Source organism: Triticum dicoccoides, chromosome 7B (assembly GCF_002162155.2).
Source record: "Triticum dicoccoides isolate Atlit2015 ecotype Zavitan chromosome 7B, WEW_v2.0, whole genome shotgun sequence".
Taxonomy (NCBI): domain Eukaryota; kingdom Viridiplantae; phylum Streptophyta; class Magnoliopsida; order Poales; family Poaceae; genus Triticum; species Triticum dicoccoides.
The window spans coordinates 4,440,423-4,455,214 of record NC_041393.1 but is presented as its reverse complement, the minus strand read 5'-3'; the positions used below and the strand labels follow the sequence as shown (position 1 = coordinate 4,455,214).

Sequence of the window (14,792 nt, the reverse complement as noted above, 5' to 3'; positions counted from 1 at the left end):
AGTGTCTGGATGTATGTACGTCGTTGTCTGCAGATGAGGCCGCAACTCGGCCAACCACGAGCAACTGCCGCAACCCATGCTCGATGCTGCTCCGCCCAAGCTTCCGCCTCTTAGATGTGCCTCCTCCTCCTCCTCTTAGAGCAGTTGGCCTGCCGCGGGATCATGCTGCCAAGCGGCAGAACGTGGAATCTCATCAAGATTCTCCGCGATCTACCTTTTGTCATTAAATACTGTACTACCTTTTGTTGGTTACTTCTATTTGCATCATGGCGTGGGCGCTTTTGGGGATTGGAACAGCGATGGCCATTGAAAGTGGTCACCCAACCTAACCTTTTCCTCTTAACTTGTTTCCAATTCCGTGATGAGCTTTTAGGTTCTCTGACATAAATCACAAGTAAAACGGGGAAAATGTTGAATCCGCTGCTCTGACTTTGAGCTGAATAAGAGTCTTTTACCTTGTGATCATGGTGACCATTTTGCTGTTTGATTTGACAGACCTACCCAAACCCACTGCAAGATAACACAGCATACTCGGTTGCTGCTAACTGGGTTTACTCCTGTCCGGTTTTCCTCTATATACTGTTGTTGACTTGAAAACCAAATGTTCTGTTTGCAGGCAATACTTCGTTGATCCGGATGACACTGTCTGTCAGAAGGTGAATTCTTGTGAAGTTCGCTGTGTAGACGTGTTTCCTCTCTGTCAACAAAATGACAAGTACTTTCTTTGGTTTAACTTTGATACGGTGTCTTGTGCGTCTCAATGCAGATTGTTGTCCACAAGGATGGCCCAAGAGGAAACCACTTCCGTCGTGCTGGACCTCGCCAAAGGGTATATCACGCCGTGTTTATGCTTACATAGCGATTGCAGAGAGAAGGATTTTTCTCTAACCTCATTTTTGTCTCCATCAGGTCTATTTTGAACCTGACGAGGTCCATGCATGCATTGTCACCTGTGGAGGACTCTGCCCTGGACTTAATACTGTGATTAGGGAAATTGTATGCGGCTTATCTGACATGTATGGTGTTACCAAGATACTTGGGATTCAGGTAAGCTGCTGCTCAATTACATTGCATCACAAAATTCAATACCAAGAGGCTATTTTCCCCCTGGATTCTGTTGCTTCTTTCTGTATCCTGGGATAACTGGTATACACTTTCATTATTTCTGTTACAACTGTCCAATCACACCAACCTGTTATTCGGGAAGATGCATCATGCAAAAGCCAAGTATGGATAATGGATATATATTCCAGTTTGAGGATTCAATTTTTTTTGATAGAATTGAGTATTCAATAATTAGACCTAGAGCCGGAAAATATTCTAGCAAACTTGTCACGTGGATTATGCTGTACATCTATTGCAGATTCTTTTCACTTACAAACTGGATTACAGTACGTTTTTTATGTGTGGGATTAGGAATCATAGGAAAAACAATAACAATGGCCTACAAGAAACAGAGATATCGATATATTGGTTCTCTGTCTTCTAATATTATGATTATTTTTGTGTAGGGTGGGTATAGAGGTTTCTACGCTCGGAATACCATCGACTTGACTCCAAAGAGTGTAAATGACATTCACAAAAGGGGCGGAACTATTCTTGGCTCGTCACGAGGAGGCCATGACACCATGAAGATTGTTGATAGCATTCAGTACCGTGGTATAAATCAGGTGAAGTAAAGAAACACCATTTATACTATTTTCCTTCTTTGTCCTTTAAGATCACTAGGTTCTTCCCTTGCTTATAGTAGTAAAAGTTATTTCAAACCTAGACATCGTAAGCTTGTGCATTGGTTTCACTCTCTCATTTTTTCTTCAGGTGTATGTTATTGGTGGTGATGGTAGTCAAAGGGGTGCAGGAGTGATTTTTGAAGTAAGCTCAACTATAAACCAGAACAAAGCTTTCTTTAATCTAATTGAATTAGAGCTCTTACTCTCAACATTTTGTCGGTTATAATATCCTGTATAGCTTATAATGTGAATCAAATGGCATATTGATATTAAATCACCTGTATATTGTAACATTTTTTCTGCTGATGTTAAATCAACCGTACATTGTTTTTTTTTTTTTTTGCTGAAACAAGGTTGTAAGTGTACTGTTTGCATGAATCTTAACTCAGGAGGTCAGAAAGCGTGGTCTCAAAGTTGCTGTTGCTGGCATTCCTAAGACTATTGATAATGACATCCCGGTAATACTCCGCTCCATGCTATAATGATATTACGGTGAAAATACATTCTTCCCTTTGTATCCCTGAATGGATTGCTACCCTTGTTTCAGGTAATTGATAAGTCCTTTGGTTTCGACAGTGCAGTTGAGGAAGCTCAACGTGCCATAAATGCCGCTCATGTAGAGGCTGGAAGTGCTGACAATGGAATAGGCCTTGTAAAGCTAATGGGACGATACAGTGGTAAGTTTATAGTAGCCAACTGTATACTTGGACACAATATGATATGCTATCAGCCAATTTTCTCCTTTGACACATTTAGCTGAAAAAGTTGCCTCTTAATACATTTTCTGAAATGAGCATCTTTAAAGAAGTTCCAGTGCTTCTTTTGGAACTCTTAGATATAGTGTCGTTATTAACAATTTCGTGTGAAGTTCTACTATTACTTATTGATGTTAACAACCTAACTGTTATCTACTGCTCTAAGAAATCTAAACAAAACCTGTTCAGTTTTGTTGTTAATTTATATGCATGTCTTGTGCTACTTTCCGTGCTGTTGCAAGTAAAACACATGGCAGTAGCTGACATATGCCACCTTATCGGGTTGTGGGTGTTCCACATTCTTTTGGGTAGCATTTGGTTTGTTCCCCCTGTTTGTGAATGCAACACTTCTTTTAAAACCGAACATACCTATGTGCTGTAGCAACTTTGACAGTAATAATGTAAGTTTGCCCATTTACTCTTTATTCTATACCATATTTTTGATCCAGTACTATTTTTTATTGATGCAGGTTTCATCGCACATTATGCCACCCTAGCAAGCAGAGATGTGGTATGTTAACTTCTCCAGAAAGTGGAAACTTTTAATTGTAACTTTACACTCAAGATAAGGGCTTAATTTTTGTCAACTGAACAAACACACATTTTGTCATTTTCTGTGTATTAGGATTGTTGCTTGATTCCGGAGTCACCTTTCTATCTGGAAGGTGAAGGTGGGCTCTTCAAATATATAGAAAAGCGTCTGAAGGAGAATGGCCATATGGTCATTGTCGTTGCGGAGGGTGCAGGACAGAAACTTATTGCCGAAAACATGAAGGAAATGGGGCAAGATGCTTCTGGCAACGCACTGCTTCTTGATGTTGGTCTTTGGTTGTCTCAGAAGATAAATGTGAGACTCTTGGAAATTCGCTTTGCATCTTCCATATGTCTACTTTGTGTGGTTTGACATTTCACTTTTTTTAGTTCCTTTCTGCGCTAGCTGACACTTTTTTTTTTTGGGTGCAAATTCAGGAGCATTTCAAGAAAAACAAGACAACCATAAATCTGAAGTACATAGGTCAGTGGTCAGTTGTTTCTCAACTTTCTCAGTCTGACAGTAAGTCGGTGCTTAATTTCACACAACCATGTCTGTTGCAGATCCTACATACATGATACGCGCCATTCCTAGCAACGCATCGGATAATGTTTACTGCACATTGCTGGCTCACAGTGTGGTCCACGGAGCCATGGCTGGATACACCGGTTTCACTGTCGGCCAAGTAAACGGCCGGCACTGCTACATTCCCTTCTACGTAAGCACCGCATTCAGAACCACAATGTTTGATTTATGAACTGTTCCAGTGCCCTCCATAACCGGTTCTTTGCTCCGCTCGCCAACTGCAGAGGATCACAGAGAAGCAGAACAAGGTCTCGATAACTGACAGGATGTGGGCAAGGCTTCTCTCCTCCACCAACCAGCCGAGCTTCCTCAGCAAGCAAGACGTCGACGATGCCAAGGTCGAGGACGAGAGGACAGCCAAGCTCTTGGACGGCTCGCCTTCGAACCCCAAGGTCGAAGATAAAGTCGCGACTTCCAACTCCAACGGTGTGAAGTGAGGCCGCCACATCTGCTGATAGCTATGCGCGCATCGATTAGTACCCGCCAGCTGTATTTGTTGGTTCTTCCAATTGCCAAGTCACGCTTTAGTTAGTTCTTCCTCCAGTTGAAATTCCAGTGGTAAATAAATATGCACAGTTGGCTGGACTTTCCAGATATTTGTGTCGCGCAGGGCTCAGTTTCTCGATTTCGACCAGTTACCGGCAGGAACCGGTCAACCTTTTTACGGGTTAATTAAACATCCACCATGTGTGAAAAAAAAAACCAGGCGAGTATTATACTATTATGTTAAATTGGGGTTTCTTTGTGGCATGAGTGGCCTTGTTCTGTTCATGAATGTTGAAAGATAGTTCTCCCTTTGTTGCCGTTTATAATAAGTAAGGCACAAATAATAATTAAGGTCATCATTTATACACGGCAGAAAAAAATGCACTTGCATGTTTTGAGCAGATGGAAATGTGAAGGTAGAGTATGTTTTCGAATGGTTCTTTTTCCTAAAATCGAAGCGAAAAACAATACGTTGGCAAGGAGCCCTCCTAATCGGACCATCATGGGCCGAAGCTCTTCCCGTGCAGTACAAAGAAAGAGGCTTGAGCAGAGAAGCGGCCCACGAGAGCTAGCTTGCCCATACGTACCTCCGGTTGGTTTGCTGCATCGTGCGATTAGTCCCACCTCGCTCACGGAGAGAGGTAGCAGGGATGGAGGTGGGTATAAGAAGGGGCCGTGGGCGAACGGAAGAAGGCATCTTTGCGCTTGGGGCAATGACGCAGCTAGTGAGGTAATACCGAGGCGCGTCAATTGCTGGTTGAAAACTATTTCCAAACCCCCTCTTTGGCCCTCGTGGGTCATTGAGAATTTCTGAAAGGGCTCCCTCTCCTCGGAGAGGGCAAGGCCCTACAAATTCAATCTCAAAATTTACATTTTTTACAGTTTATGATCCATATTGTTCAGGTGAAGATGCACATACAATTCAGGTAACGTTTTTAACCATCACACACACGTACACATGGGAGCACGTTTGGAGAACCGATATATCAGTTTGATTGCAACAACCATATCCAACAAATTAGTCAGCTCCATTACTTGGCCTAGCTAACATCAAACATGAGTGAGACCCGAACTGAATAAGAATACGGATTGCCTGTCCTTCTTTCGGAGGACTATCCCAGAGTTAAACAGGAAAAAGAAAATCCAAGCTATAGAAAACCACAGACAAAACAGTGAAAATTAGCTCAATATAGGAGTGCTAGATAGTTTGATCCGATTTGGCGAGCACCATCCCGATCTGTATTTTGCAGGAGAAAGATCAAGTCTTTATTCTTCTTGTTGGTCTGGATTACAGATCATTTACAGGAAGGTTTCTGTGTTACTTTCTAAATGGAGATCCCAGAGCTCACCTGGAAAGATTGATAGGATATTTGGAACACACTGCTAGGAGACTCCAGTGCTTCTCCTGGTCGAATCCTGGCCGATTATGTGCTCTTCCAGTGATGCCATTCGTCCTGACGGAGATGCTTCTGATTCTGGTGTGCTATCTCCTTCTCGGCAGCATGGAAATGTCTCTGGGATCTGGATAACGCTAGCTTGGCCCCGAGGCTTGACTCCAAGAAGAAGAGGCAGACAGGCGGTGGTAGTTCTACGTGTTTGAGCCTCTGGTGCTGTCAAGATGTGTCTTGAATGTTTGTTGTCATGGGGTGCTTTCGTTGCTTGCATTACTTCGTAAGACTTGGCTGTTCAAGCTCAAGAACTGTCTCCCTTTTGATGAGCATGCATACAGCAGTGCTTCGCTTACTACCATTTACTCGAATCGGGGCGAGGCCCTTTTGCTATAAGAAAAGATCAAATGTTTATGTGCACAATCGTCACTTAACCCAGACTTAAGATCTGCCATATCTCTTTTGAGATCACAATGTTGAAATCAAGAAATATTAATTGTGTTCCTGATGTTTCCAAACATTTTCAACAAAGCACCGACTTATAAGCGTTTTAACTCCAAATACTTATCCATTCAGCAATTCATCCAATGCATATTTTCCATTCATAAATTGTTTGTCGTTGTGTTATTAGTCCCACCTTGATAACTGTTGGATTATGGATGGGCTTAGGCCCATATAAGACAATAATCTTTGGTTAATCTCTAAGGCCCATTTAGGTGCACGGTAAGTGATGGAAAGTTTAGTACCATATGCTACGGTAAGAAAAATGAGACCCTTTTATAAGGGATGCTCTGCCACATGCCATTGGGAGCTTGGATAGGAGTTGTACACGCGCACTCTTGCTCGTCGAGAATGAGCCGAGCCAAGCCTTATTTTTGCCTGTCAAGAATGGTTAATTAATTGTGGATTAATTAACGAGTCGATTACGGAAGTGCCACTGTCCAAGACGTTGGACCGTGGGTTGTTCGCGGACTCGGTCGTGGGCCTAAGCTCAAACCCATCTACCTGACGGCCTATATAAGGAGGCGCGGGCCAGTGGAGTGAACCCTAACTCAGTTCACTCACTCTCTCTTGCACAACCCTAGCTGTCATCTACTGTTCCTCTCTTTGTGCTGCTTTCGGTGATCCCATCCCGATGACTGTGTGCACGGTTGGTTGGAAGAGCAGGTGCCTTCGGAACCCTTCGTTCGAGATCCTGCCCGTGAGAAGGACAATAAGGTTTTTGGGGATCGTCTCGACGCGACTGCTCCCGATCCGTCCCCGTCTCCGTCCGCCTCAGCTTCCACTAATTCCCCTGAATCGACCCCATGGCTGACGACGAAGCTGCCAAGAAGAAGGTCTGGCCATTGCCGAGGCTACCGCCGCCGCCGCGTTGGCCTGGCCAACAGGAGGGTATGACTCGTTCATCCCCTACTTGCTCGTTCATGTGCTGGTCGTATATATATTGTACATAGATGTATTGATTCTATGTACTCTGCGTGCTCACATGCTTAGGTATCGGTATGATATGCATATTATATATTGCCATGCTTACTATTTACTCATGGATTAGCTAGTCTAATTGGAAAAGTGCTAATATTTCCAACAATCCAAAAACCTTATTTTAGGTACTTTTCGACTCATGGCTTCACCGCTATTCTGAAACCAAAAAGTATACCGGGACACATTTTAAGCGTTGGCAGACAAGGACCACCTTGTGTCTCACAACGACGAACGTGTTCTGTGTTGATGGTGTGTCTCCCACGTCAATGATTGCTCCTGAACAGTAGAATGTGTTTAGGGAGGCAACCACCATCTTAGTGGGAGCCGTTCTTACAGTGATCGGAGACAAGCTGGTAGACGCGTATCTCCATATGCGCGTTGCCAAGAATTTGTGGGATGCGCTTGAAGCTAAGTTTGGCGCAACCGATGCGGGAAGCGAGTTGTATGCTATGGAGCAGTTCCATGATTACATGATGGTTGACAACAGTTCTATATTGTACCAGGCTCATGAGATACAGTGCATCACTAAGGAGCTGGAGCTCCTGAAGTGTGAGTTAGCGGACCAGTTTGTCGCACGTTGCATTATTTCAAAACTCCCTCCTGGATGAAGGAACTTTGCTATTTCTCTCAAGCACTTGAGACGTGAATTCTCTGTTGAGGATGCCATTGGTCATCTAAGTGTTGAGCATTACTTGAGAGCAAAGGGCTCACTCGTGAAATGGGCAGAGGGTTCTTCTAGCGCCAATATGGTGCAGAAGAATTTCCACAAGTTCAAGGGAAAGAACTCTATCCAGCAGAATACTACCTTCAAGTAGAAGGGTAAGAAGAAAAACAAAAGGAGAGATGGCTTCTTTACTTGTGGTTTAGGCTGGTTGTAATGGGTAGTATCATAAGTTAGTATCATGCATATGATACTAGTCTATGGTACTACCTTCCTAATGCATAGTATCATATGGTAGTATCATATATGACTTTATTTATTGCCATGCATGACACATACTAGTGTAGCATTTATTATGATACAGTATCATGATATGATACTCAACCCTCTCTTACTTCATTTAATTCTATGCCACCTCATCAAAGTTGTCTAGTTGGCATGCATGATACTAGCTATGATACTTCCATTACAACCAGCCTTAGAGGAACACTGGGCAAACAAGTGCCCAAACACAGAGAGATGGCTGACGACGAAGCCGCCAAGAAGAAGGCATTGGACGATGCCGAGGCTGCCGCCGAGTTGGCCTGGCCAATCAGAGAGTATGACTCATTCATCCCTTAGTTGCTCGTTCATGTGCTGGTCGTATATATGCTGTTCATAGATGTTTTGGTTCTATGTACTGTACGTACTTACATGCTTAAGTATCAGTATGAGATGCATACCGTATTTGTCATGCTTACTATTTACTCGTGGATTAGTCTAATCAGAAAAGTGCTAATATTTCCAACAATAACTGAGTGTGATGGCATGAAGAAAGTTGGGTATAAGATGGGGGCAAGACGTAGGGTAGAAGGCATCTTTGCGCTTGGGGCAATGACGCAACTAGTGAAGTTATACCAAATTGCTAGTTGAAAAATATTTCCAAACCTCCTCTTTGGCCCTCCTGGGTCGTTGAGAATTTCAAACAGGGCTCCCTCGCTTAGGAGAGAGTAAAGCCCTACATTCGATAATCAAATTTTGTAATCTACTACTCCGTCCCATAATGTGTTAGCTTGCAAAAACATCTTACATTATGGGACGGAGGGAGTACATGCAAAACAATAGTGTGAATTTCTTTTACCTTAGGAATTTCTACAACTTATGATTGGTGTTTGTTCATGTCACACAAGTCAGGCTGGACCTGATAAAATAGGCTTTGTTTACAGAGGATTATCTCTTTCCTTACAAAACCCAAAACTACATGCTAAAGCCATGCTTTCATTCCTTCATCACTCAATATGTAAACCTTCAACATTGAAATTCTTGACCTAAACTTAGATGGCAGTGAACTCGGTTAAAACCTGCCACATAGGTTTCCATATCTTTTTAGCACTTTGCATTTTTCTAAAATCACCCTTTCTAGAAAAGATACCAAAAGAAAGCTTGAATCGTTTAGCTGCCGCAAACATCTGCCTCAAGGCCAGGCTTGCTTGATGATGTATATGATCGTGAGCACGGCCAACACACATAGATCAGACTGAAAACAGTCCATGAGGTGACATGTAGGCTGTAGCCTTTTTTTTTTTGAGCGGTGGCTGTAGCTAACAATTGCATCAACATACTTATCAGATGCCCCTAACTTTAAAAAAAAAAAGGAGGTTCATACCCCGACCTCTGCATCAGTGCGATGTACACTCATTCATATTAATTATTAAGTGGAGTACAAAACAAATGAACCACGATTGAACCATTACAAGATGTCAAATTCACCCCCAAGAACCATTGTTTCGGAACGTCTTCAAGAAGAGATAAACGTTGCTGCATCATCATCATATTTGATGTAGACGACGTAGACAAGAATTTCATCATGTTTGCCGAGACCACCCAATAAAGACCAGCACAACAAGCAAACAATGCCTTCCTTTAAAAAGAAAGAGGTAGACAACACCTTCAACAAAGTAATGGCACAAGTTCGTCACTGCCGAGCCCAACCAATAAATAACAAAATAAGAGTTTCACCCCTGTCAAAGTTGTGTTTCAAAAGATGCCTGGTGGCCCCCGACTAATTAATCATTCACGCGGAGTTGGAACTTAGCAGCGAGTCCATAATGAAGATAGACATATGGTGCCACCAAACAGTACTCAATGACTAACTCGAGTCACGTATATATAGGCACATCACTTGTGTAAGCATCAACGCACATGCTCATATTAGTATGTACATTTTGTACGCTGCTGCATATGCCAACGTATATTATTAACTAACCACCCAGCAAACTACCTGCCATTCAATTCGTGACCAATTTCTGAAGCTACGAGCTAAATTTTGTTCCCATCTGCCTCCGCACAGCAACGGATCAGCCACTCGGAATCTACACCGACGCTCGCTCATCATATATATAGACCAGCTTCCGCTATTCGATCGATCATCTATTGTTCATCTCCAGAGTGACTCCAGTTCCAGGTGAGAGAAGACAGATCGGTCGAGTTCGAGTAGCTAGGAGAGACGGTAGCAATGGGTGCGTGGGCATGGTGGCCGGGTCTCCTGTTCGGCGCCGTCCCACTGCTCTGCCTCGCCGCCTGGCACTTCACCGACGCATGGCACTGCGCCGCCTTCGCTCTCAAATACGGCGGCAGGCGGCGCCTCCCGCCGGGCCACATGGGCCTCCCCTTCCTCGGCGAGACGCTCTCGCTGCTCTGGTACTTCAAGCTGGTCCGCCGCCCGGACGACTTCATCGGCTCCAAGAAGAGCGCGTACGGCGACGGGGTGGGACTGTACAGGACGCACCTGTTCGGCTCCCCCAGCATCATCGCCTGCTCCCCGGCCGGCAACAAGTTCGTGCTCCAGTCTGCCGACAGCTTCGGCATCCAGTGGCCGGTGCCGGAGCTCGTCGGCATAACGTCCGTGGGGAACGTGGAGGGCGCCAGCCATGCCAGGCTACGCGGGTTCATCCTCGCCGCTATCAACAAGCCCAGCTCGCTCCGCACCATCGCCACCGTTGTGCAGCCGCGCATCGTGGCGGCGCTGCGTACGTGGGCAGATAAGGGTACCATTATGGCCGCCACAGAGATAAAAAAGGTACTTCCGTCACAAGTATTTGGAAGAAGTATAATAAAGTACACTCAGCGGGCTATGAGGATTAAACAAATTACATATGTATTCAGTTGGATGGGTGAGAAAAGAAGAGAGAAAGAAAGCAGTCTGTCGATTAACAGCTGGCTGCAACATGGGTTCCAAGAAATATCGTGAGAGTGTACGGTGGGCAACGCGTTAATAAAATAGTACTACTTAGCAACTAGATACTATACATGTTGACTATTAGCTTGACTATATGTAAAATGACAACCTCGTATAATCGGTTGTTGACTATTAACCATGCTCTTAACTGATAAATCAAGGACAACCTGCCCGAATTTTTTTAAGTCACTTCCGTCACGGAATCTTTAAGTGAACTCCACAAAGTTCAGTCCTTTTTTTATTTGCTTTTCAGTAGGAGTATTTTTCTTATTGTTTTATTGGTTGCAATTGCACTTTTTTGTACAAGTGCAACTTATTCTGAGTGTATTTCGTCCTTCACTTCATTTTGGCTTGGTTTGCATTGGCTGAACTGTATTGTGATGTGTTTAGTTTATAATATTGTTATAAAAAACACCCCATCCGTCCAGAAATAATTGTCGGAGAAATAAATGTATCTGGATGTATCTTGGTTCTAGATACATCTCTTTTTATCCACTCGCATGACAAGTAATTCCAGACGGATGGAGTAGTACTAATAGAAAGATAAAAATTATTTTGGCAAACAATATTACTGCCTCCTTTCCGATTTATAACGCTTACGCGTATCTCTAGGTTAAAAAATTGACCAGCGTAATACAAGTTATATAGCACAAAAATATATTATTAGAAACTTCAAATCATTTGCTTGTGTAATTTTTAGACTATACAACTTATGTTATGTTGGTCAAATTATAGATCTAGGGATACGCGCAAGCCTTATGAACCGGAATGGAGGTAGTACCATGATCCACCACAATAATGTTAAACCTAACCGGAATGCAGGTGATGTTTGCTAACATCTGCAAGATGTTCGTGAGCATGGAACCCTCGCCTATGACAGACAAGATCGATCAATGGTTTGGCGGATTGCTTGATGGCCTGAAGGCATTCCCATTAGATTTACCGGGGACGACATCTCGCGCCGGTCGGAAGGTATTTTGTTTGCTCCCTTTTTACGAGTTTTTGAAGTGTATATCTCCCAGTCCAACAACAGAAAGACATTTATTTCTAAATTAAAGATCATTGTTGTTCATTCTTTATCCAATGAAGGCTGGCTAGTTCATATTTTCAAAATTTTGTGTAATTACTATGAGAAATGTGCAATACATGAGCATTTCTGCAACTAAAGTTCCGCACGATCTTTGTGCATTTTTGCCCCTTTTATGTGCATGCTCTCATTCCTATAATGAATATCAAATCTGATTTCGTAATCATATCGGTACTATAGAGAAATCGAGAATAATCGTAGAGGAATTTAATGGCATGCAGTGTCGTCGAAAGTTGAATGCGGTCTTCCGAGAGGTGTTGGAGGCAAGGAAGAAGGTGGACACGGGTGTCATGATTTGATGAGTGGACTAATGCAGATGGAGGATGAGCATGGGAAGAAGCTGAGCGACAACGAGGTGGTGGATAACACCGTCTCCCTCGTTATCGCCGGCTATGAGTCCACTACCACTGCCATCATATGGGCTACTTACCACCTTGCAAAATCCCCCGTTGTCCTTGCGAAGCTTCGAGAGGAGAATGTAGCAATGAACAAAAGCAAAAGTGGTTCAACATTGGCGAGTTTGATGATCACCTACGACGACATGCCAAAGATGAAGTACACGACTAAGGTGGTCGAGGAGACGATCCGAATGGCCAACATCTCCACAATGGTCTTTCGCATGGCGAACATGGATGTGGAGTACCACGGCTACACCATACCGAAGGGGTGGCCGGTGCTGGTGTGGTTGAGGTCATTGCACACCGACCCCAATTACTACCAGGACCCCCTTACCTTCAATCCCCACAGATGGGATGTAAGTTTACTAGCTAGTTCACGTTTCTTGCAACTCAAGTTTATCATCAATTCATCATGCACCACTTTCCACCAACTATTGGTGTGCTTCACCTTTTTCCTCACCTGAGCTCACTTAACCACCAAAAATACTGCTCTCTAGGAACCAGCAAAACTAGGAACATACCAGGTGTTTGGAGGTGGCAGCAGGATCTGCCCAGGCAACATGCTTGCCAGGATGCAGATCACCATCATCCTACATCATCTCTCCATTGGCTATGAGTCAGTAGACGACGGTTCTTTTTAACTAAAGGAATTACGTAGCTATAAGTTAGTGTACAATGATTGATTCTGTTTGTGTTAATTTGTTTATTGATTCTGTTTGTGTTAATTTGTTTCAGATGGGAGTTGCTCAATACTGATGCAGAAATCAATTACCTTCCACATCCAAGGCCAGCGGATGGTACATCCATGGCCTTCCGTAGGCTTAGCACATAATATCGCGATCAATCACATTCTAGTCTACCTTAGTGCATCTGTGCATGTTAATTTTGGCAATAATGTATGACCATATCAGATCTGCACCTAGCTTGTCTCTTCAAATGCGATGTTGTTGTTTGACTTGCTCATGTCTGCATTATCTATGTTCGTCTTAAAGAAATTCCTGCTTATATTAGATTTTTTGTGGAAAGGATGGTATTCGGTTTTTCCAAATTCATGCATGCGGATATTCACTGGCCTATGCATCTATGGATGCGCTCAACCTCTTAGGTCACAAAGTACCAATCCATATCAACGTTTGGGGTACAATATTAGGATCATGAGGAGAAACGACAACCATAATCTATAGTAAGCACCCTATGGAAAAAGTTAGGTGTTTCATAGTTGGAAGCACATCATTCCTGCCCACAGATGTTGCTGCGATGAGTCCCTAAGCTATATGTTGAAGCGCCGTGATGTATTCACAAGAGTTGGCATGTTGAATGAATGAATGCTCAGATTACTCCCAGGCGGGCAGATGCTATGTACACTGGCTGCAGATATAAATAAGAAGCAAGTGCGAATCCCTCGAAGAAAGTCATGGTCTAGAGCGTGCCGGATCCACAGTTCCATGAGAATCTCCTTTCACATGTACTCCCTCAGTTCCTAAATATAAGTCTTTTTAGAGGTTGTAATCTGGACTACATACGAAGCAAATTGAGTGAATCTACACTCTAAAACACGTTCATATTCATCCGTATATAGTCCATATTCAAATCTGTAAAAAGATTTATATTTAGGAACGGGGAGAGTAATACTGACTGACTACTCGGTCTCTCCTTGCCTCGACATTACTGATTTTGGTCGCTCAGTATCTTTTGGTGATAAATGTGAACTAGTATTTGTGTAGGGTGGGCAAAGTATTATTTTATGCGCATACTCCTACTACTATGGATTCGACTCGGGTGCTATTCAGTCCTGCATTTCAGTGAAGCTTCAGTTGGGTTCAGTTTAATTACCACCCTGGTTAAATCTTAGTTTCAGAGAGATATTCATAATTTACTAGTGGTTTCACCGGATTTTCATGTTTTTGCAGTTGAGTTTCACTAAAATTTTCAAAGGGTTAGCGAGGTTCATTTGTGCTTTCTTTAATTTATCTTTCATGAGTTAGCTAATTTTGGTTTTAAATGTGTTTCCATTTGGCCGTGGGAGCCGTCGGTTGGGGCTTGCGGTGGTTTATTGATGGGCGTTAGGAAAGACTTGTTTGACGTGGATTCTTCTTGTAATAGTAAATACTCCCTTTGTCCCACAATATTAGACGTTTTTACAAGCTAGATTAGCTCGGAAAAATGTCTTATATTATGAGACGGAGGGAGTATATAACAAGAATGGTTATTATGGACAAGAATACTAGGTTTAAAGCGGAATCTGGTCAATGTTTATGGTGTTGCTCGTGTACAAGATAAGAAAGTGTTTCTAATCAACTTTTATGTTGGTTTACTAGAGAAGATTTACCTGCTCTAGTACATAAAGTTGTTTCAAAGATTATAGAGGTGCTGCCATCTTAGATAATTGCCAAGAGAGGAGTAGAAAGCTTTGCAGATCTTTGAAATCGTAGAATTTGAATATCAAAGGCAATATGGAAGAAATAGAAATG

General features: G+C 43.0%; 1 protein-coding gene, 1 non-coding gene and 2 pseudogenes across 4 annotated transcripts; all 4 read left to right on the top strand.

Annotated features, from left to right (window-relative positions):
* The first annotated feature begins 596 nt into the window (after positions 1 to 596).
* LOC119335445 (ATP-dependent 6-phosphofructokinase 7-like) lies at positions 597 to 4,264 on the top strand. Of its 3 annotated transcripts, none has more exons than XM_037607578.1 (12): positions 597 to 656; positions 767 to 829; positions 910 to 1,047; positions 1,512 to 1,670; positions 1,819 to 1,872; positions 2,120 to 2,188; positions 2,278 to 2,407; positions 2,956 to 2,996; positions 3,111 to 3,332; positions 3,455 to 3,500; positions 3,581 to 3,735; positions 3,827 to 4,039. In XM_037607578.1, the coding sequence occupies exons 3-12, from the start codon at positions 1,015 to 1,017 to the stop codon at positions 4,037 to 4,039; spliced, it is 1,122 nt and encodes a 373-aa protein (XP_037463475.1). In that variant the 5' UTR covers positions 597 to 656; positions 767 to 829; positions 910 to 1,014. The 3 variants fall into 3 exon arrangements, with proteins under 3 accessions (XP_037463475.1, XP_037463472.1, XP_037463474.1); XM_037607575.1 differs by having other exon boundaries at positions 606 to 656; positions 959 to 1,047; positions 3,827 to 4,264; XM_037607577.1 differs by lacking the exons at positions 597 to 656; positions 767 to 829 and having other exon boundaries at positions 1,015 to 1,047; positions 3,581 to 3,731; positions 3,827 to 3,988.
* A 519-nt stretch (positions 4,265 to 4,783) lies between these two features.
* LOC119342297 lies at positions 4,784 to 4,934 on the top strand. Its single transcript, XR_005165519.1, has one exon. It is a non-coding gene; the product is annotated as a U4 spliceosomal RNA (small nuclear RNA).
* A 3,540-nt stretch (positions 4,935 to 8,474) lies between these two features.
* On the top strand, positions 8,475 to 8,616 carry LOC119342317 (annotated as a pseudogene).
* A 1,497-nt stretch (positions 8,617 to 10,113) lies between these two features.
* On the top strand, positions 10,114 to 13,153 carry LOC119336692 (annotated as a pseudogene).
* The last annotated feature ends 1,639 nt before the right edge of the window (positions 13,154 to 14,792 follow it).

Bases quoted from the DNA above. Each gene is read 5' to 3' on its own strand.
- LOC119335445 (XM_037607575.1), top strand. From the start codon at position 1,015: ATGTATGGTGTTACCAAGATACTTGGGATTCAG. The intron at 3,333-3,454 runs GTGAGACTCTTG...GTGCAAATTCAG, and splicing joins GGTTGTCTCAGAAGATAAAT to GAGCATTTCAAGAAAAACAA. The intron at 3,501-3,580 runs GTCAGTGGTCAG...TGTCTGTTGCAG, and splicing joins CATAAATCTGAAGTACATAG to ATCCTACATACATGATACGC.